General features: G+C 41.6%; 1 protein-coding gene across 1 annotated transcript in view; it reads left to right on the top strand.

Annotated features, from left to right (window-relative positions):
- The first annotated feature begins 207 nt into the window (after positions 1-207).
- PKD2L1 (polycystin 2 like 1, transient receptor potential cation channel) overlaps positions 208-23,346 on the top strand; it is a 43,654-nt gene continuing 20,515 nt past the window's right edge. The window contains exons 1-2 of the mRNA XM_040254219.1: positions 208-465; positions 866-979. Of these exons, the coding sequence (XP_040110153.1) occupies positions 231-465; positions 866-979 (349 nt within the window). The 5' untranslated portion in view covers positions 208-230. The remainder of the gene's footprint in view (positions 466-865; positions 980-23,346) is intronic.

Raw genomic sequence — 23,346 nt, 5'->3', positions numbered from 1 at the left:
CCTGACACAGCACTGACGGTCATTCCCCACCCTCCACCTCCTCTGCTCCCTCCCTGCAGCGGGCACAGACTCCCCCTACAAAACGCTGGAGGCAGAGGCTGCAGGAGACCAGCTGCTCTCACATCCCCTTCCCTTTGTCCTCTGCTGGCTAGGCTAACCTGTGTCTTTGTTCTCTCTTTCTCCAGGTGAGAGCGGGTACCTGAGGTGCCAGGTCCCCTGCCTCATCCCCCATGAATGCTGTGGGAAGCCCCGAGGAGCAGGAGCTACAAGAGCTGGGGAGCGGAGCCTGGGACAACCCCACCTACAGCGGCTCGCCCTCCCCTCGAGGGACCCTCCAGATCTGCACCATCTCCAGTGCAGTGCTGCCTCAACCCCGACCCAAGCAGCCTGAAGATGGACCCCAGGAGAAGGCACACAGGACCCTGGGGTCCAGCTGCTGCCTTCGCATCTGTCGTGGCATCAGAGGTGCCTAATGGGGGGAGGCACCTCCTGAGATACTGGGGTCGGGAGGAGGGGCCAGCTGAGGCTTTGGGAAGGGGATACAGTATGAAGAAGATGTATCTTTGGGGTTTGTGAACGGTCTGTGTCAGATCTGAATGCCCCAGAGTACAGAGGCTAGTGTGGTGGTCTCTCAGAGGGAAAGCCTGGCACAGTCATCTCTTGGGGATCCAGAAGCATATGTGGGAGCTAGTTTGAGGGAAGACATGGATGTGATGATACCCTAGCCTGCCCCACCTGGGGTAAGGTGATGGGAAAAGGGGCTGGCGTGGAAACGAGCATAAATTCCAGGGACTGGTTGGTGGGGTAACTGGAAGGAACCCTGCTGTGGGAATTCTGGACATCTTTCCAATGTCCCTCCCTTTAGGACTTTGGGGAACGACCTTGACTGAGAACACAGCTGAGAACCGGGAGCTGTATGTCAAGACCACCCTGCGGGAGCTTTTGGTCTACGTTGTGTTCCTGGTGGACATCTGTCTTTGTGAGTAACGTTTGTCTCTGTGTACATCTGTGTGTGATCAGCACCTGTGTGTACAGCAACTGTGTACACACCTCTGTGGGCAGCATCTGTGGGGACAGCTTCCTCTACTTGTGTGAGCAGAGGATCCTAGGATCCTTGGATCCACCATGTCCTAGGATCTTTATATCAATAATAACATTCTATTTTATACCTTTCCAGCTTCAGGCCTTTTAATTAAAAAGAACACATCACTGAGTTTAGGAGAAAAAGGCAGACTGTGGGAAAACTTCATACAAGTTCCTCTGTCAAGAGTTATAAGGAGGAATCCACTTTTTTGTTGTTGTTTGTTTCATTTTTAGGGGAATCCACTTTTTAAGTTCAAGTTCTTGATACTGACTTAGCAACCACTGTTCTCTGTTAGTAGGTGGAAGTTTTTAACCTTCTGTAAAGAGTGGATGACACTCTTTTCTGTTCAGAAAAAAAATAGTTTGGTGGGTTTCACATAGTTATCATAGACTAGGTTTGATCCACATTTCTTTGGAGGCGGGAAGAAAAAAATTCAGGCAGGCCTTAGAACTCACATCCCTAATAAAAGGGTTAAAGATGCAAATGGTGTGGTAATCAGTGCAGCTAAGATTCTCCCATGTGAGAGAGCACCTTGCCACAGGTATGGAGGGAAGCTTATCTGAAGCTCTATCTATAGATATAAGCTGGGAAGGTTTGGTCTGTCCCTTGAGAGAAGCAAGTGAAAAGCTAGATCAGTGAGTCATGGAAGAACAAATAACTGGAGTTTGTGATAAAGATGGATTGAACAGATGCTATAAGGCCTATAGGTAAGCGTGCTTTGAACTTAGTTAATTGCTGCTTTAAGTTCTCACACAAGTGAATTTTGGTTAGTTTGATAGAGTTGTGTGGGTACGTGTGTGTTGACTTGAAGCTGCAGCTTAGATCATACAGCTAAGGTGCCTCCATTACTTGGTGACTTTATACCTCACAGAGGGCTTCCCTGGTAGCTCAGCTTAAAGAATCCACTTGCAATGCAAGAGACCCCAGTTGATTTCTGGGTTGGGAAGATCCCCTGGAGAAGGGTTAGGTTACCCACTTCAGTATCCTTGGGCTTCCCTGGTGGCTCAGATGGTAAAAAAAAAAAAATCTCCCTGCAATGCAGGAGACCTGGATTTGATGCCTGGGTTGGGAAGATCCCCTGGAGGAGGGTATGGCAACTCAGTCTAGTAGTCTTGCCTGGAGAATCCCCACGGGTAGAGAAGCCTGGTAGGCTACAGTCCACAGGGAGGCAAAGAGTCGGACAAGACTGAGCAACTAAGCGCAGCACATACCTCACAGAAGTCTCTGTTCTTTCTAGGTTGCATAGATATTCTGCAAGTAGAATCTGAAGATCTGATAATATAATTTTGGTTAAAAATTTCATGTTTGTGAGCCATCCATATTTATATGAGCCCTCTAGGAAAGCTGAGCACTTGTTTTGGTTGTACTCAGTTGGGACTCATTCTGTGGGGAGAGGAGGGTAGTTCTGCATTTACCATAGGCCATCAGCACGGGGTGAGACAGAGCATGTGGGGAGCAAGTCGACCCAGGGCATGTTTTGTGGGACCCATTTTATTCCTCTCGGCAAATGACTGTCACAAATTCATTTGTTGACATACTGTCTTTTTGTCTCAACCATCTGCCAGGAAGGAGTGTTTCCCTCTGTTTTCAGATCCTATGACAGCAGCTGTAACATGCAGGTAGAGCCTTTCTTTATAAATGACTGGAAAGTCTCTATTTCCAGAGCAAGCTTGGGAGGTTTCTGGATCCCCACAGTTAGAGTGAACCATTCTGGCTTCAGGTGGGAAGCTACAGTTCTCAGAGCCCAATAGTCCATCTGCTCACATTTTCCACTTTTTGAGATCCCAACGCCCTGCCGAATACTAGGTGGTCTGTAACTTGCCAAAGTCTGAGTCATAGACTCAATCCAATGATCACAGAATCTTTGAGTGGCCAGGAGCTTTACAGGTCATCTAGTTCAAAGAGATAGAAATCCTTTCTCCTTGCTCCTCCCTGTGGTTCTCTGTCAGGTGACTACAACCTGTGGTGTATCCATGAGAGTTGCAGTGTTTCATGGGGCAGCCCTATTTCCTTCCATCCACGGAGCTCCCCCTTCTGTACCAGACCTTGGACCGAGATATGCAGAGATGACTGATCCTTGGGCCTTTCAGGGGCTCAACCTTCTCCTTTTGAGAACTTCGCTCTATTGGGCCATCTACTTCCCTGTTACTCTCCAAAGTGACAATTCTTCAGCTGTGTGAATGAATGTGGTGATCTGTTCTCTGGATTAGATACCTGCTAATTTCCCACTAAACCAGTCATTATAAAATGGTTTCCAGAAGTGGTATTATGCAGAGATTGAAGGCATGGGCTCTGAATTTACACAGACTTGGGTTCAAACACCATGTTCTACCATTTACCAAGTGAGGGACCTTGAGTAAGTAGCTTAACTTCTTTGAGTTTTTGTTTTCTCTTCTATACCTACCCAGTCCAATAGCATTCTTACATGAGATACAAGAAGTAAGCTCCATGGATTCACACCTCTGTGCCTAGCATATATATTCCATAATGCTCACCATCCTAATTGCCTGTCTCCAGGTCTGACCTATATGATACCCCTAATGGACAAAATACTCCATAGTCAATCCAACCAGTTCAGAGTTCTGTGATGCTGTTACTCCAGAACTGAGGGATGTATGAGGACAGGCAGAGGAAGTAATGTCTGAACTAAAACCTGAATGAGGAGGAGAATTCCGCTCCCTGAAAGGTGAAGATGAGGAAGTTTCTGGGTAAAGGGAATAATGTGTGCCAAGCCCCAGAAATGACAGAAGGCACAGTTTAGTGAGAGTGCATCAGTGTGGCTGGAGCAGGGATTTGAAGAACAAAGTGGTAAAGGAAGACAAGGCCAGCCATTTAAGCAGAGGGTGTTGTGAAGGGCTTTAGAAGGTATAATATTATCCTGAGGACCCTGTAAAGACTTATAAGTACAGACTGCCAGTCCCCTCAAGAACTTTCTTTTGAAAGAGAATTTGGAGGCCTTCATATTCTGATGATTCCTACAACATGCAATAGAATACCACTAATACTGGTTTCCTAGGCCCCCTCCTCTCACAGCCCCTTCCTTGCTTTAGGCTAATTTTCAGGTAACACTGAGCCTTTGACAAGGTCTCAGTAGGGCTTCTTTGGTGCTCTCCAGGGTCCTGACCTCACCTTTCTAGCATCTTCGCTTCTTCACTCGGCCTCCCTGAGCTCTGGCCATCTGCAACTAGACTAAATATTCTCAGTGGGGATGATGTAGCCCTCAAAGGAGTGAAAATAGTTGCCTTCAGGGCAAAACAACCCCACATAGCTATTTTTATAGCTTTTGGATCTCCAAAGGACCCTAGTGCATGAGGTAATGTAGAAAATTATGTGATATTAAAACTTAATTAGGGTATAGGATAGTTAGGAAAAATGTCTAAAGAGGCTCCTGGGTTAGGGTACAATGCAAAAAATGTTAAGAAACACTAGACTATACCTACTTTAATTTTGCTAGTTAGTGTGCTGACTAAACTCTCCTGCCTAAGGATAGGGATGCAAGTCCCAGCCATTGAATCTGGCATAAAGCAGAATGGCTATTGTTCTATCAGGATGCTGTCTTCTAAGAACTGCCATGACATCTGTTTGGATATGTACTGTATCAATTCGCTTTTTTTCCCCATCAGTTCCTGAGACTAGGTTCAGCTGCTACAGGACACATATTTGGCATTAAGCTATGGCATAATGGAAAGATCAGGATATTGGAGTCAGAAAAACTAGATTCAGATGCCAGCTCTTTTCCTTACTAGTTTTGTGATTTTAAGTACTTCCTTGTTGGTAGAACAAGGATAATAATACTTATGGAGATAATGTATAAAGAACCTCATACAATCATTGATAGTATTTATCTTTGTGTTAAGGGGATTTCCAAATACTTGAACTTTTAGTCTGCTGGTAAAAAAAAAAAAAAAGTACCTTTCAAGAAAGAAGCAAGTCTGAAAAGACTGAATACTGTAGGATTCTGACTATGTGACATTCTGGAAAAGGCAAAACTATGGAGATAGAGGAAGGACCCCTCACCTCCACACACACAGAGCCAGGGTGGTACGTGTTATGATTGACGAGATTATGTTGCCACATTGTCATCATCCAAGGTCCATACTTCACGTTATGGTCACTCTTGGTGCTGATATTCTGGGGGTTTAGAATGGAATTCTCCAGGCTAGAATACTGGAGTGGGTAGCCTTTCCCTCCTCCAGGGGATCTTCCAAACCCAGGGGTCGAACCCAGGTCACGTGCATTGCAGGCAGATTCTTTACCAGCTGAGCCACAGGGGAAGCCATATGCCATAGTATATGACTGATGAAGTCATGTTGCCTCATCATCATATTATGTACTTTCGCTTGGAATTATATCATAGTTGCTCATGTTTCTAATTGTTTTTTATATTTTCATTTTAATGACTACAGTCACACCACAGTTGACTAAAACATTTCTTCTGTTATTCCAGTATTTGCCTAGAATAGGTAAATATATCTATACTTGCTGCTTTTTTTTCACCACTTTTGTTGAATTACCTCCTTGGAATTTCCAGGGAGAGAGGTTACTATGCCAAAGAAAGGAATGTCTTCTTAGTACTTGCTATGTGCTGTTATTTTGCCTCTGTAAACAATCATATAAATTTATTATATTGCTAGCATTGTAAGATCACACCAATTTTGTCACAACTTTGATAACATTGAATATTCTTATTTATAATTTTATTATTAAATAGGCATAACAGTACAGTTTACCTTAATTTATTTGTCTTTGGTCAAATAAGCGAGGATGGACAGTTTTCTCATGTTTTAATATATATTGTGTTTATTTTTGTATAAATTGCATAAGAAATACATTTTAAGAAGAGCAAGGAAGAAGATTGGGGGTGAAGTTTGGCACATTAGACCCTAGGTGAGGGACCAACCACCAAGGGGCTCACTTCCAAGATGTGGGTTCCTGGGGCTGGAAAGAATAGTCAGCTAGGTCAGGCATCACCTGCACAGCAGTTTGGCCTGGGATGTGCACTAGTAAACTATGGTGGTTAGCCATACTAACTACATTTCTTCTCCATTATGTTTTGGTTCAGGAACTGGGTGGATCTAGACACCGTGGTATTTGGAGTTTCATCTGGTTAAAATAAATCTGTCTTTTTGATAGAGGCATTATGGGTGAACTATCAATCTTTTCATAATAACCATATCAGTTGTGCAGTCCTTTAAATCTTACAAGGAGCTTTCACACCTGTTATCTCATTTGATCCTGACAGCAATCCTGTAAGGAGTAGATACTATTATTTCCGTTCCACAGCTTAGAAAGCTGTTATGATTGTCATTATGAATAGTCCAGGAATGATCAATAATTCAGTCTGGTTCCTGATGGGTAGAGTCACTCCTATTCCTGGGCAGGGAAAGTGCTTAAGAATGATCTTCCTGCCCCCTCCCCTTCCCTCCCACCATCATGCTATTTCTGAAAGGGCTTCCAGCCTTTTGTCTTCTTGGCAGGATGGCTGTAGCCTTTTGTTGATGGAGGAGACATTGAAGGTCTTTGTGTAGAAACAATGGCTGTTTGTTTTAGGAGACAGTATTGTTATCTCAAAGGCGCACCTGTGACTGTCCCTTACTCCCCTCGAATAGAAGCAGCTCTGAGCCAAGACAAGGCTGGATCTGGTCACCATGGAGCTGTGGAAGAGGACAAAGACCGTTGGCCTTATATCTACACACCAATTAATGTCAACTGGATGTTCTTTATCCACGACTGGTTGTCAGGAAATGCCCGCCTCTGTTCACTCAGCTTTCTTTTAGTGGATTTTAAGGTTCTGTCTGTAGACTGATGGAATCTTACACTAACAGGAGAGGATGGAGTAAGCTTGGAGATTAGGAAGAATATGTCTCTTTTTTAGATTGAGATACAATCAATAATGTACCATTGTATTAGTTTTAGATGTACAACATGATCTGATATACTTACATATTGTTAAAGGATTGCCACAGTAAGTTTAGTTTAGTTTATCAGCACACATAATTACAGTTTTTTTCCTTATAATGAGAACTTTTAAGATCTACTATCTTAGCAGGTTTTCAAATATAGTCACCAGCCCTGTGGCCCAAGACTTACTTCTTATAACTGGAAATTTTTACATTTTGACCACTTTCACCCATTTTGCCCACCTCCTGCATCTGTTAACCACCAATCTGTTCTCTGTATCTATGAGTTCAGGAGGTTGAGATGGTTTTCTTTTTTGGGGTTTTTTTTTTTTTTTTGGTTTCTTTGTTTTTTAAGATTCTACCAGTAAGTAAAGTCACACAGTATTTCTCTCTTTACATACAGACACACATGTATCACCTTCTCTATCCATTCATCCATCAGTGTTTCCATGTCTTGGTTACTGCAAATTATATTGCAGTAAACATAGGGGTGTACAGACTTTGTTTCCTTTGAATAAATACCTAGAAATAAAATTACTGGATCATATGATAATTTAATTTTTAATTTTTTGAGAAACCTTCATAGAAGATGGCTTTCTTAACTGAGTGTCCCTAGAATTAACAAAGAAAGGAACAGAAAGATATTAGAGGTTAAGGAAATATCTTTGGGTGAGCCCCAACCCCTGTGTGGCTGTAATGATGGCAGATGTAATTGGTCATATAGAATCATGATATTAGTGAAGGCACAGTGGTGATAGAGATAATATGGGACCTGGAATAAGATGACTTCCTTCAAATGATGGTGAGACTACTTATTAGACATGTGCCTTTGATAAGATGTAAATCAAGATATTTAAATCCCTGGAGGCTTTGATTTCCTTGTATTTCAAATGAGGATAATGTCTACTTTGTGAGACTAGTGGGGGAAAAAAAGGTACTTAATATGGTGCTTGGCGTATAGTAGGCTTTCAATAAATACCAGTTGTCATTCCACATCATTTCCATAAATTTGGAAAATATGGAAATGAAAAGTTTAACCCACCAGAACCTGAGATCTGTTTGAAAATACCAGTATAATGCTTAGCAAGGATCAGAAAGACCAGCCCTCCAGATGAGGTTGCCAAAGATTAAGAATGGCCATAAGGGGGCTTCCCTGGTGGTCCAGTGGCTAAGACTCCATGCTCCCAAGGGAGGGGCATGGGTTTTGATCCCTGGTTAGGGAAATAGATCTCACATGCCACAATTAAGACTTTATTGGTTGCAACTAAGACCTGACATAGTCAAAAAAAAAAAATAGCATGACCACAGGATAATAATTTCATGCCTCTACTAGCATACTTAGTTAACCATGGCCCATCCAGACCCAGAGAATTAAGATGTCCTTCCAGTACTAAGGTGAGATGATCTGAGTCAATTAAACCTAAATGATAGAGATTTAGGCCCTACCAGCAGGCTTTGGGGCTTCCCTAGTGGCTCAGGGAGTAAAGAATCCACCTATAATGCGGAAGACTCGGTTCGATCCCTGGATCGAAAAATCCCCTGGAGGAGGGTATGGCAACCCACTCCAGTATTCTTGCCTAGAGAGTCCCCATGGACCAAGGAGCCTGGCAGGCTGCAGTCCATGGAGTTGCAAAGAGTCAGACATGACTGAGTGACTAAGCACAGCACAGCACAGCAGGTTTGGATCTGTGTTTGCTGTAGCGGAGTTCCCTGGTACCCCGGGATTTCCAGGGCCTGGATCACTCTTATAAGACCAGCGGGTCTGGACATATCCTTTTGTCCAGTGCTGAATGATAACTTGTCATTTAGTTTTCTCCCATTTTGGGGGCTGTCACTGGTTCCTAGAAACAAACCATACATTTAAATGCTAGATCTTAGGATCAGGGAAAGGGTTTTTCAGAACTATGACTATGCTTGAGGCTTCCCAGGTGGGTCAGTGGTAAAGAATCCATCTGCCAATACAGGAGACGTGGGTTTGATCCTTGGATCAGGAAGATCCCTGGAGAAGAAAATGGCAACCTATTCTAATATTAGTGCTTGGGAAATCCCATGGATAGAGGATCCTGGCAGGCTATAGTCCATGGGGTCACAAAAGAGTCATACATGACTTAAGAACTAAAAAACAACAGCAACATGACATGCTTCAGGCAAGTGCAGAAGTGCAGGCACCACCAGCTGATGAAATCTGGGCCGATGCCAGTGTAAGTGGCCAGGGAAAGAACACACAGTTCATATTTAGAAGGCATGAGTCTGAGTGCTGACTCTGCCTCTTGCCAGCTAAATGACCTGAGCTAGTCAAATAACTCTGAACCTCATGATTCACAGGAAACTGCTCATGGATAAGGTGGAATAATCACACCATGTCTGACCAGCTCTTTGGAAATGTTGCAGGGGAAAGGTCTTTGTAAAGTATGTACTGTGCTACACAGATAAGGGATTATAATAATATTGATAATGATCTCTTTACACTGTGGGATGGTGGCAGGGGAAAGCCTAGGGTTTTAAGTTCAGGCAGATTCTCAAGTCTGGGTGGAGGTGCTAGTCACAAAAATAGGCAAAGGGCAGTGGTTCTAAAAGGTGTGCTCTAAGGACACCTGGATATATCCTGAGACCCTTTCAGGGGTTCCTGAGAACAAAATGTTTGTGAACCACTGATTTACAGAATGAGTCTGAGCTAGTCAAACCAAATTATTTCACAGCATCGAGGAAAAGGACAAATGAGACAAAGAGAGCTTATTAGGAAAAAGTTCAGATGAAGGACAAGAGCCTGGGTATTCACACATTGATTCATTCAAACATATATGAAGTCCTGGCTTCCCTAGTGGCTCAACTGGTAAAGAATTGAGACCTGGGTTCAATCCCTGGCTGGGGAAGATCCCCTGGAGAAGGAAATAGCAACCTCCTCCAGTGTTCTTGCCTGGAGAATTCCATGGAGAGAGGAGGTGGGCAGACTATAGTCCATGGGATCTCAAAGAGTTAGACACGACTGAATGACTGACTTTCACTTTTCACTATGTCAGGCCCTAGGCCAACTGTAAAAGGGTTTGAAATACAGAGATTCACCCTCTGCCCTCAAGGAGGAAAGATGGTAGAAATGTAAAGCAACAGTGTCATGGTGTGATGAATACAATGGGGAAGGGGTGCGCTGGACTATGGCAAGATGTTGGGGAAGAAATGGTCAGAGCAATCTGGAATGCTTGCAGCTCCCAGAGGCAGGCAAGCGTTTGCATCTGAGGAGACCCAGAGTCAATGCCAGAGAGGCCTAAAGTCATTGCTGTTTGCTTGCTTGTTTGTTTTAACATCATTGGCTTTCAGCCTGGAGGAGGCAGGGGTTAGAGGAGGTAGCCAGAGCCAGCTAAGGCCTCAGACTATAGAAACAAGAGAGGTTTGCTGTACTCCGAGTCTGAAAGGACAAGTATAACAGGAAAATGTAAAACAGTATTTTTCCTCATTCCTTACAAAAAATTCCAACCCCCTCCCCAAAATTTCTGGGAACATCTTTATTGAAATGTTAACTAATACATAGTCCTTGTTTTAAAAAGTCCAATAAGGCCACTGTTATTAACCACTATTAACAGTTTGGTGTGTATCATTTGAGCCATTTTCTAGGCACATAAGAAATGGTGGCGGTGGTGGTTTAGTCTCTAAGTCATGTCCAACTCTTGCAGCCCCATGGATTGTAGCCCGACAGGCTCCTCTATCCATGGGGTTTCCTAGGCAAGAATACTGGAGTGGGTTGCCATTTCCTTCTCCAGGGGGATCTTCCAGACCCAGAGATTGAACCCATATCTGCTGCATTGCAGGCAGATTCTTTACAGCTGAGAGCTTATGGTGAACAATGTTGGATTCCTGATCTGCGAAGAAGATTTAGCTTCAGGACCAGGGACCAGGCTTGATCACTCAAGAGCTTTTGTGTAGCAGTTTTATTAAAGTATGAAAGAGACAGAGAAAGCTTCTGATACCGACATCAGAAGGGGGATTAGGAGTGCCTCCCAGCGAGTGTTAGCAAAGGAGTTATACTTTTTAAATTGGTTATCACAATAAATTAAAAGAATGTCTCAAGGTTCCATGGGGTCAAAAAGAGTATGACACAACTCACTCCAGTACTCTTGCCTGGAGAATCCCATGGATGGAGGAGCTTGGTGGGCCACAGCCCATGGGTCGCAAAGAGTCGGACACGACTGAGCGCCTTCACTTCAGTTCAAATACACACACACAGACCCACTCCAACAGTTTGCATTTTAAGATAACAGGATTAGTCAGAAGGTTTTTAAGAAGTAGAAACCTCTCAACCATGATACATTGTTGTTCTATAATCCTTCAGTTCAGTTCAGTTCAGTTGCTCAGTCATGTCCGACTCTTTGTGACCCCATGATCTCAGCACGTTAGGCCTCCATGTCCATCACCAACTCCCGGAGTTCAGCCAAACTCAAGTCCATCGAGTCAGTGATGCCATCCAGCCATCTCATCCTCGGTCGTCCCCTTCTCCTCCTGCCCCCAATCCCTCCCAGCATCAGGGTCTTTTCCAGTGAGTCCACTCTTCGCATGAGGTGGCCAAAGTATTGGAGTTTAAGCCTCAGCCTCAGTCCTTCCGAAGAACACCCAGGGCGAATCTCATTTAGGATAGACTGGTTGGATCTCCTTGCAGTCCAAGGGACTCTCAAGAGCCTTCTCCAACACCACAGTTTGAAAGCATCAATTCTTCGGCACTCAGCTTTCTTCACAGTCCAACTCTCACATCCATACATGACCACAGGAAAAACCATAGCCTTGACTAGATGGACCTTTGTTGGCAAAGTAATGTCTCTGCTTTTGAATATGCTATCTAGGTTGGTCATAACTTTTCTTCCAAGGAGTAAGCATCTTTTAATTTCATGGCTGCAGTCACCATCTGCAGTGATTTTGGAGCCCAAAAAAATAAAGTCTGAACCGTTTCCCCATCTATTTCCCATGAAGTGATGGGATCAGATGCAATGATCTTCGTTTTCTGAATGTTGAGCTTTAAGCCAACTTTTTCACTCTCTTTTTTCACTTTCATCAAGAGGCTCTTTAGTTCCTCTTCACTTTCTGCCATAAGGGTGGTGTCACCTGCATATCTGAGGTTATTGATACATCTCCCGACAATCTTGACTCCAGCTTGTGCTTCTTCCAGCCCAGCGTTTCATGATGTACTCTGCACAGAAGTTAAATAAGCAGGGTGACAATATATAGCCTTGATGTACTCCTTTTCCTATTTGGAACCAGTCTGTTTTTCCATGTCCAGTTCTAAAAGTTGCATCCTGACCTACATATAGGTTTCTCAAGAGGCAGGTCAGGTGGTCTGGTATGCCCATCTCTTTCAGAATTTTCTACAGTTTACTGTGATCCACACAGTCAAAGGCTTTGGCATAGTCAATAAAGCAGAAATAGATGTTTTTCTGGAACTCTCCTGCTTTTTCCACGATCCAGCAGATGTTGGCAATTTGATCTCTGGTTCCTCTGCCTTTTCTAAAACAAGCCTGAACATCTGGAAGTTCATGGTTCACGTATTGCTGAAGCCTGGCTTGGAGAATTTTGAGCATTCTTCGGCATTGCTTTTCTTTGGGATTGGAATGAAAACTGACCTTTTCCAGTCCTGTGGCCACTGCCAAGTGTTCCAAATTTGCTGGCATATTGAGTGTAGCTCTTTCACAGCATCATCTTTCAGGATTTGAAATAACTCAACTGGAATTCCATCACCTCCACTAGCTTTGTTCATCGTGATGCTTTCTAAGGCCCACTTGACTTCACATTCCAGGATGTCTGGCTCTAGGTGAGTGATCACACCATTGTGATTATCTAGGTTGTGAAGATCTTTTTTGTAGAGTTCTTCTGTGTATTCTTGCCACCTCTTCTTAACATCTTCTGCTTCTGTTAAGTCCATACCATTTCTGTCCTTTATTGAGCCCATCTTTGCATGAAATGTTCCCTTGGTATCTCTAATTTTCTTGAAGAGATCTCTAGTCTTTCCCATTCTGTTTTCCTCTATTTCTTTGCATTGATCGCTGAGGAAGGCTTTCTTATCTCTCCTTGCTATTCTTTGGAACTCTGCATTCAAATGGGAATATCTTTCCTTTTCTCCTTTGCTTTTCACTTCTCTTCTTTTCACAGCAATTTGTAAGGCCTCCTCAGACAGCCATTTTGCTTTTTTGCATTTCTTTTCCATGGGGATGATCTTGATCCCTGTCTCCTGTACAAGGTCACAAACCTCCATCCATAGTTCATCAGGTACTCTGTCTATCAGATCTAGTCCCTTAAATCTATTTCTCACTTCCACTGTATAATCATAAGGGATTTGATTTAGGTCATACCTGAATGGTCAAGTGATTTTCCCTACTTTCTTCAATTTAAGTCTGAATTTGGCAATAAGGAGTTCATGATCTGAGCCATAGTTAGCTCCCAGTCTTGTTTTTGCTGACTGTATAGAGCTTCTCCATCTTTGGCTGCAAAGAATATAATCAATCTGATTTCAGTGTTGACCATCTGGTGATGTCCACGTGTAAAGTCTTCTCTTGTGTTGTTGGAAGAGGGTGTTTCTTATGACCAGTGTGTTCTCTTGGCAAAACTCTATTAGCCTTTGCCCTGCTTCATTCCATACTCCAAGGCCAAATTTGCCTGTTACTCCAGGTGTTTCTGGACTTCCTACTTTTGCATTCCAGTCCCCTATAATGAGAAGGACATCTTTTTGGGGTGTTAGTTCTAAAAGATCTTGTAGGTTTTCATAGAACCGTCAACTTCAGCTTCTTCAGCATTACTGGTTGGGGCATAGACTTGGATTACTGTGATATTGAATGGTTTGCCTTGGAAACGAACAGAGATCATTCTATCGTTTTTGAGATTGCATCCAAGTACTGCATTTCAGACTCTTGTTGACGATGATGGCTACTCCATTTCTTCTAAGGGATTCCTGCCCCCAGTAGTAGATATAATGGTCATCTGAGTTAAATTCACCCATTCCAGTCCATTTTAGTTCACTGATTCCTAGAATGTCTACGTTCACTTTTGCCATCTCCTGTTTGACCACTTCCAATTTGCCTTGATTCATGGACCTAACATTCCAGGTTCCTATGCAATATTGCTCTTTACAGCATCGGACCTTGCTTCTATCACCAGTCACATCCACAACTGGGTATTGTTTTTGCTTTGGCTCCATCCCTTCATTCTTTCCATAATCCTTAGTACAGAGTTTAGACTGAGTTGCTTGTTGTGTCATCCTCAGGCTTAAAGAAAAAAGCGTTTTATGTGACTAAGAGCATGTGACTAATGTTGTTTGTTGTTGTAATCATCAGGCTTAAGGAAAAAAATGTTTTATGTGACTAAGGAATGTAGAGGGAAAAAAAAGTTTGTCCTTTCCTCCTCCTTGAAAATTCCAGGACCCTATCTCCCCCTGGGGACCCCAGACTTCTTATCAACCGCCTAGGAATTGACTCTCTCACCACTGAGCCATAAGGGAAGCCCAGGCACATATAGGTAGAAATTTTAGAAAAGAGACTTTGGTTGATTTATACCAGATGGTTGTTCTGGGCAAACAGATGAAATGTACCCTGAAGATGATAAGCATAGGAGGCTTTCCCAAGATGTTGATAGCTGATGGCAATAAAGTCAGTGTAGGATCTCTTGATGCACTTTGTAGAAACTAACTCATACTTCAGAATATCTGCAAGAAATTGACAGCTTGCAGTGAAGGCAGGAATCAAATACAGTGCTTCTTGCTGGGTACTTCTTTGTTTTTAAAAAATATTTATTTATGTATTTACTTATTTATTTGGGTGTGACAGGTCTCAGTTGCAGCATGTGGGATCTAGTTCCCTGACCAGGGATGGAACCTGGGCCCCCTGCATTGGGAGCACAGAGTCTTTGCCACCTAACCACCAAGAATGTCCCTGGGTACTTCTATATCCTGGCCCACCTCTCCCAGTGTCTCCTTTCTTCTCTCTCATCTCTCTCCCTAGACGCTAGTCCACTTTGCTTTCTTCTCATTTACCTCTGCCCAAAGTATTTGAATCTTCTTTCCTTTTTTAAAAAAACTTTAAATAGCATATTTATTCCCTGCCTTATTTTACAGAGCAATGTAAGGTAAATGTAGCAACCCATAAACTAGAAAATCCTATACAGATAAAATGTGTTTTCAGAGGAAACAGAGTTGGGAGATTAAGACCAGGACAAAATTAAAATAAGATTATGCAAAAATACCTTCCTTCAGAGAGATTAAAGTTGGGCTTCAATTTTGAATTTCATTAGTGTAAGTAAACAAGAGAAGAAATTTGTTACACAGTTTGCACTGTACATAAGGTTTAAAATGAATGTTTATTAGCAGAAGTAAATTTTACATTGGTACCTAGGTCAATGAATACATTATAGTGAGGCTTCCTGTAGTTGGTAAACCAGCTCTTCTGAGGGCCTTGTTTTTTTTAAACTTTTTTCCCCATGTTTATTTTTTTCTGTTTCTTTTAAATTTTTTTAAATTATGAAAATATGATAACACATTTAAGGAGACTTGGAAAAAACAGAACAAAGTTACATATAATTCTGCTATACATTACAATTATTTTTTAAGTAGATAAATTAAGATTTTTAATTGGAGTTTCAATATCAAACTCTCAAAACTTAATAGAATGAATATACAGAGAAGTAGGATATAACTGAAAAGCATTCAACATAATTAAGATTTATACAATTTTCACACAACAATAGGATACAAATTCTATTGAAGTTCCCATAGACTATAAACTAGGAAACCCTAGAACATATCCAGGGACTTAAGACCAGGTGCAAATATATCATGGTCTAAACGTATTGAAATCATACAGAGTCTGTTCTCTTATCATTGTGGAATTATACTAGAGATTACTATCAAAAGATATTTGAAAATAATGCACGTACCTTCACTTTACCTTTACCACATATTTTTAAGTGCAATATAACATTTCCAAGAGAGATCTGTGACATACCCATTGAGAGCCTCAATAAAATCAGAAGACTGGAAAAGCACAGAGGGTGATTGCAGAGAAGAAAGCATTTAAATGAGAAATTAATATCAAAATCAGAAATTAATACCAAAGATACTTTAAAAATCCCATGTATTTGGAAATTAAATGTCCACTTTTAAATGATGGATGTATCTAAGAAGCCATAGCAAGGAAAATCAGAAAATATTTTGTAATAGAATAAAAATGAGAATTCAACAGAATTTGTTGCATATAGCTGAAGCTGCTCAATGCAATTAAATACAAGTAAGATATGAAATCAAATAGTGGACACTAGCATAAAACTTTGTGAAATTTGAACAAAATCTGTACTTTAGTTAATAATACTCTATCACATGTTAATTTCCTATTTTTTTCAACATATTTCTTTATATTCTCAGAATTGGATTAGAAGTTTCAAGCCTCATTCAAATTTTTTATTTTTAAAAAATCAGTAAGATAATAAACTTTCTAGACTTTTAGCAGTAATATTAGATGCCAAAATATGTGGAACTATATCAAAGTTTTGAGTGAATATAAATTCAAAATCTCTCGTTCTATTCATACCAAGTCAAACAAGTGGAATCAAAATGTTATAAAATTTTTATCTAGGCAAAAATCCATAAGTTTTCTAAAATATATTATATTATACATACTATTTATATACATGTATACAAAAGCTTTTCTGCGACTTTTGATAAAGGCTTGAGAAAGAACATAAAACAGAGAAATTGGAAAACATAAACTAAATGAAATGGGAGAAGTGAATATGAAATAGAAAAAGAGAAACAAACTAGATAAAAGTAAAAGATCATCATATAGTTTAGTTGTTTTTAAAGGTGGTTGCTGATTAGAAACATATCTGGAGTTTTGGAGAAAAAAAGCAATACCTGAGTATTTGTATTTTTCAAAAAGTTCCAAGATAATTCTGATATGCCCCTGGATTTTTAAGTGATTACAGGTTTTTCTATTAAATGGTAGTTTCAGTGATACAGAATTCTATTATTTTCTGCTGACCAGTCATGATATAATTGTTGTATTAAGCAGAAATCACAATAATGGAAGAGATTTATCAGTTTTCATTATCAATAGCCAGACAAAAAAGATCATTACAATTGTAAACCGTAATGGAAATGTGATTAACCTAACAATATAAAATAATTACATACAATTTGGGAGGTTAATTAGAGTGTGATAAGTTGAAAGTACATACTTGCACATTTTTTTTTAATAATTATTTTAATTGGAGGCTAATTACGTTACAATATTGTAGTGGTTTTTGGCAAACATCGACACGAATCAGCCATGGGCGCACATGTGTTCCCCATCCAGAACCCTCCTTCCATCTCTCTCCGCATCCCATCCCCCAGGGTCATCACTGTGCACCAGCCCTGAGCACCCTGTCTCACTTGCACATGTTTTCATCTACCCAGCCAGTCTGTCTTTTGGTTGGTGCATTTAATCCATTTACATTTAAAGGAATTACTGATATGTATGATCCTATTGTCATTTTCTTAATTGTTTTGGGTTTATTTTATGTAGATCCTTTCCCTCTCTCATGTTTCCTGCCTAGAGATGTTCCTTTAGAATTTGTTATAAACCTAGTTTGGTGGTGCTGAATTCTCTTAACTTTTGCTAATCTGGAAAGCTTTTGCTTTCCCTGTCAAATCTGAATCAGAGTCTTGCTGGGTAGAGTGTTCTTGGTTGTAGATATTTTCTTTTCATCAGTTTAAGTATATTGTGCCATTCCCTTCTGGCTTGTAGAGTTTTTGTTGAGAAATCAACTGATAACTTTATGGGAGTTCCCCTGTATGTTGTTATTTTTCCTTTGTTGCTTTTAATATTTTATCTTTGTCTTTAATTTTTGTCAGTTTGATTACTGTGTGTCAGTGTATTTCCCCTTTGGGTTTATCCTGCCTGGGACTCTCTGCACCTCCTGGACTTGGTTGACTATTTCTTTTTCCATATTAGGGAAGTTTTCAGCTATTATCTTTTCAAATATTTTCCCAGGTGCCTTCTCTCCCTCTCTTCTCCTTCTGGGACCCCCATGATGCGAATGTTGGTGCGTTTAATGTTGTCCCAGGAGTCTCTTAGGCTGTCTTCTTCATTTTTTTTTTCTTTCTTTTTTCTATATTCTGTTCTGCGGCAGTGATTTCCACCATTCTGTCCTCCAGGTCACTTATCCGTTCTTCTGCCTCAGTTATTCTGCTATTGATTCCTTCCAGTGTATTATTCATCTCTGTTCTTTAGTTCTTTTAGGTCTTTGTTAAACATTTCTTGCATCGTCTCCATTCTGTTTCTGAGATCCTAGATCACCTTCACTATCATTATTCTGAATTCTTTTTCTGGAAGTTCGCCTATCTTCACTTCATTTAATTGTTTTTCTAGAATTTTATCTTGTCCCTTCATCTGGGACATAATCCTCTGATTTTTCATCCTAATTAGCTTTCTGTAATATGGTTTTGTTCTAGCTACTGTGGGACTGTGGTTCTTCTTGCTTATTCTGTCTGGCGGATGAGGCTAAGAGGCTTGTATAAACTTCCTGACTGGAGGGACTAGCAGTGAGAAAAACTGGGTCTTGATCTGGTAGGCAGGGCCATGCTTGCTGCTAAGTCGCGTCAGTCGCGTCTGACTCTGTGCGACCCCATGGACGGAAACCCACCGGATTCCCCCAGTCCCTCGGATTCTCCAGGCAAGAACACTGGAGTGGGTTGCCATTTCCTTCTCCAATGCATGAAAGTGAAAAGTGAAAGGGAAGTCACTCAGTTGTGTCTGACTCTTTGCGACCCCATGGACTGCAGCATACCAGGCTCCTCAGTCCATGGAATTTTCCAGGCAAGATTACTGGAGTTAGGTGCCATTGCCTTCTCCATGCTTAGTAAAGCTTTAATCCAGTTTTCTGTTGATGTGTGAGATTTGTTCCCTCCCTGTTAGTTGTTTGGCCTGAGGTGACCGAGCCCTGGGAGCTGCAGGGCTCTGTGGTAGGGTTAGGGCTTCCCAGGTAGCTCAGCTAGTAAAGAATCTGTCTGCAATTCAGGAAAATCAGGTTCAGTTCTTAGGGTTGGAAGATCTCCTAGAGAAGGATTAAACTACCCACACCAGTATTCTTGGGCTTCCCTGGTGGCTCAGACAGTAAAGAAGTCACCTGCAATGCAGGAGACCTGGGTTCGATTCCTAGGATGGGAAGATCCCCTGGAGGAGGGCATGGCAACCCACTGCACTGTTCTTGCCTGGAGAATCCCCATGGACAGAGGAGCCTGGCGGGCTACAGTCCACGGGGTCACAAAGAGTCAGAAACGACTGACCGACTAAGCACAGCCCAGAACACCATGGTAGGGTTAATGGCAACCTCTAAGAGGACTTAAGCCAAGGGGCAGCTTCCAGGACTGCTGCTGCCAGTGCCCTTGTCCCTGCAGTGAGCCACTGCCGACCCGTGCCACCACACAAGACCCTCCAACACTAGCAGGTAGGCCTGGTTCAGTATCCTCTGCTGCTTTCCCCTGGGTCTTGATGCGCACAAGATTTTGTTTGTGCCTTCCAAGACTGGAGTCTCTGTTTCCCCTACTCCTGTGGAAATCCTGTAATCAAATCCCGCTGGCCTTCAAAGTCAAATTTTCTGGGGATTCCCAGTCCTTTTGCTGGATCCCCAGAATGGGAAGCCTGACATGGGGCTCAGAATATTCAGAACAGTGGGAGAATTTCTTGGGTATTATCATTCTCCAGTTTGTGGGTTGCCCACCCAGCAGATATCAGTTAAGTTGCTTGGTCATGCCCAATTCTTTGCAACCCCATGGACTGCAGCATGCTAGGTTTCCCTGTCCATCACCAACTCCCAGAGCTTGCTCAAACTCATGTGCATCGAGTTGGTGATGACATCCAACCATCTCATCCTCTGTCATCCCCTTCTCCTCCTGCCTTCAATCTTTCCTAGCACCAGGATCTTTACCAAGGAGTCAGTTCTTCTCATCAGGTAACCAAAGTACTGAAGCTTCAGCTTCAGCGTCAGTCCTTCCAATGAATATTCAGGGTAGATTTCCTTTACAATTGACTGGTTTGATCTCCTTGCTGTCCAACGGACCCTCAAGAGTCTTCTCTAACACCACAGTTCAAAAGCATCAAATCTTTGGCGCTCAGCTTTCTTTATGGTCCAACTCTAACATCCATACATAACTCCTGAAAGAACCATACCTTTGACTGTACGGACGTTTGTTGACAAAGTAATATCTCTGATTTTTAAGATGCTGTCTAGGTTGGTCATAGCTTTTCTTCCAAGGAACAAGTGTCTTTTAACTTCATGGCTACAGTCGCTGTCTGCAGTGATTTTGGAGCCCAAGAAAATAAAGTCTGTCACTGTCACTGTTTCCATTGTTTCCCCATCTCTTTGCCATGAAGGGATGGGACCAGATGCCATGATCTTCATTTTTTGAATGTTGAGTTTTAAGCCAGTTTTTTCACTCTCCTCTTTCACTTTCATCAAGAGGCTTTTTATTTCCTCTTCACCTTCTACCATAAGGGTGGTGTCAGGTCTAGGATTTGATTTTTATCATAATTGCTCCCCTCCTAGTGTCTCATTCGGAGAAGGCAACGGCACCCCACTCCAGTACTCTTGCCTGAAAATCCCATGGACGGAGGAGGTGGAAGGCTGCAGTTCATGGGGTTGTTGAGGTCGGACACGACCGAATGACTTCACTTTCACTTTTCACTTTCATGCATTGGAGAAGGAAATGGCAACCCACTCCAGTGTTCTTGCCTGGAGAATCCCACGGACTGGGGTAGCCTGGTGGGCTGCTGTCTCTGGGGTCGCACAGAGTCAGACACGACTGAAGAGCCTTAGCATAGCGTCTCATTGTGACTTCTTTGTCTTTGGACATGGAGTATCTTTTTTTGGTGGATTCCAATGTCCTCCTGTTGAGTTGTTCCACAACTAGTTGCAATTTTGGTGTTCTCACAGGAGAGATAAGCACATGTCCTTACACTCTGCCATCTTGAGCCGTAACCTTCTTTCTTTTTGACTTCTTTCTCTGTTCCACTGTCCGTAGCCTTTTCCCTGTCCTCTGTCCCTGATACAGCTTCTTGAGATTTCTTTGAAAGGCTATCTTTGATGGGAACTCCAGGAAAATATTGTTCACTTTTGGTTCTTGAACCTGAGAAATGGAATATTGCCTGCCATATCAGTAAACAAAGGCTGTTGTTTCTATCAGCAGTTGCAGCCCTCCAACAGGAGCTGGTGAGTCCTGAGAAAACTCAGGAATGAAAGAATGCCTGCTATCTAGCAGCCATCAGACTGCTGCCACTCCCTATGGTAACCCTGAGGAAACTCACGATGTCAAAATACAGAATACTGGCCCCACAGAGCTGAAGTGCATGCCAAAGGAATGATTTCAATGAGCCCAGGCTCTTGCATCTTCCCATACACATAAAAGCACTAAATTCCTTAACTTGGGATGTTTGGTTTTCTGTCATTTATAATAATCTTTTGATGTTCTGACTACTTGCCCTTTGTTGCAAAACTTCTGTATAATCTGGCTCGCCCCTCACCTCCTCAGAGCAGTTCTCTTAGGGTTACTTAGGATGTTGCCTGCCAGACTTGAAATCCTAAAAATCTCCACCAAATAAACCATTAACTCTCAACTTTTAGATTGTGAATATTTTTTAAAGTTGACAAGCCCCAAGGAAAGTTTGCTTTGTTTTTAATTTTTAAACATTGTTATTTGAAATATAGTTGATTTATAGTGTTGTGCTAATTTCTGCTGTACAGCAAAGTAATTCAGTTATACATATATGTACATTAAAAAAATTCTTTTCCTTTTGATTTATCATAGGATACTGAATATAGTTCTCTGTGCTATACAGTAGGACCTTGTTGTTTATCCACTCCATAAATAATAGCTGATATCTGCTAACTCCAGTCTCCAACTCCATCCTTCCCCAAACTCTTCCCCCTTGGCACCCACCAGTCTGCTGTCTATGTCCATGAGTCTGTGTCTGTTTCATAGATAGGTTCATTCGTGTCATTTGTATACTCCACATATAAGTGATATCAAATGGTATTTGTCCTTTTCTTTCTGAGTTGCTTCACATAGTAGCATACATACCATATCTTCTTTATCCATTCATCTGTTGGTGAATGTTTGGGCTGCTTCCATGTCTTGGCTATTGTGATTGATGCTCCTGTGAACATAATGGTACATGTGTATTTTTTGATTAGTTTTGTCTGGATATATTCACAGGAGTGGGATTGCTGACTCATGATAATTCTGTTTTTAGTTTGTTTGAGGAACCTCCATACTATTTTCCGTAGTGGCTGCACCAGCTTACATAGGGGAAGTTTGATAATGTGTTTCAAAGCATTCAGGCCCTTCAAAGTGATAATGACATGTCTCTATTTAAATTATTTTATAGTCAGTTCATATGTTAATTACCTAAATATGTCTTCCCTTTCTGTAGAACCATTTGAGAGCCTCTTATTGGGTACTGAGTGAGCATGCCCTATAGTAAAGGAGGTGATGTATTTTTGTGATGTGTCTGAAGCTATCTTCCTACATTTTTTCTGAACTACTTTAATTTTGCAATATTTCATGAGCCAATCAATGATGAGGCTACCCTTAACAGACCTTATAACTCCAGACAGAACCAGTTCTTGGCATTGGATGATCACGTAGTTTAGTCATGGTGTTGATTATCCTATAATCTTCACAGAATCATTGATGCATGCAGGTTGAACAGCAAAATTACAGGTGAAGTCCATGACTTCTATGTCACGAAATCACTCCTTACCAATGTGACTACCTTAGTCACATTTCTGTGATATTTTGTAAGGATAGTGCAAGAAATGGTGGCATCATAATTGGGGTAGCCCCTATATATGTCATTTATCTGTTTTGCCTCATTTTCAACTTGCTTGGGTCCAAATTTTCAAGAATTCTAACAGTGGTACCCTTTAACTTAAAGGGCTCTTCTCTTAATGCTTCCTCAGATTTAACATGAAATAGCTCTTTGGTATAGCTATAGGCTGTAAAGTCTTTACCTCAGGTGTATACTCCTGTCTATGGCTTTTTTTTTTTTTCATGATTAGTCTTTGGGAGATCTCAGGCAAAATCACTGAGGGAAACACAGGTAAGAAGAAGCACAGTCTTCTTCTGTAACCTTCTAGGAAAATATGTGTAAGAACCACTTCAGACATATCAGCTAGGAAAAAAACCCATACTAAGGCAGGTTTCTTATGTTATACCCCGGTTGGCATCTTCTCTTGAAACAGTGTGCCCTTCTTCTTAGAGACCAAAGCTCTATATGTCTTATATATCTCTCATGACATTTTTCTGAAATTCACTTTATGTCTTGAGCGTTCTGGATAACACAAGAACTATGCTGTTTGGGT

This window comes from Oryx dammah, unplaced genomic scaffold (genome assembly GCF_014754425.2).
Source record: "Oryx dammah isolate SB20612 unplaced genomic scaffold, SCBI_Odam_1.1 HiC_scaffold_14, whole genome shotgun sequence".
NCBI classification, from domain to species: domain Eukaryota; kingdom Metazoa; phylum Chordata; class Mammalia; order Artiodactyla; family Bovidae; genus Oryx; species Oryx dammah.
Note: the sequence above shows the minus strand (reverse complement) of the source record. Positions and strands in the feature narration are given on the sequence as shown.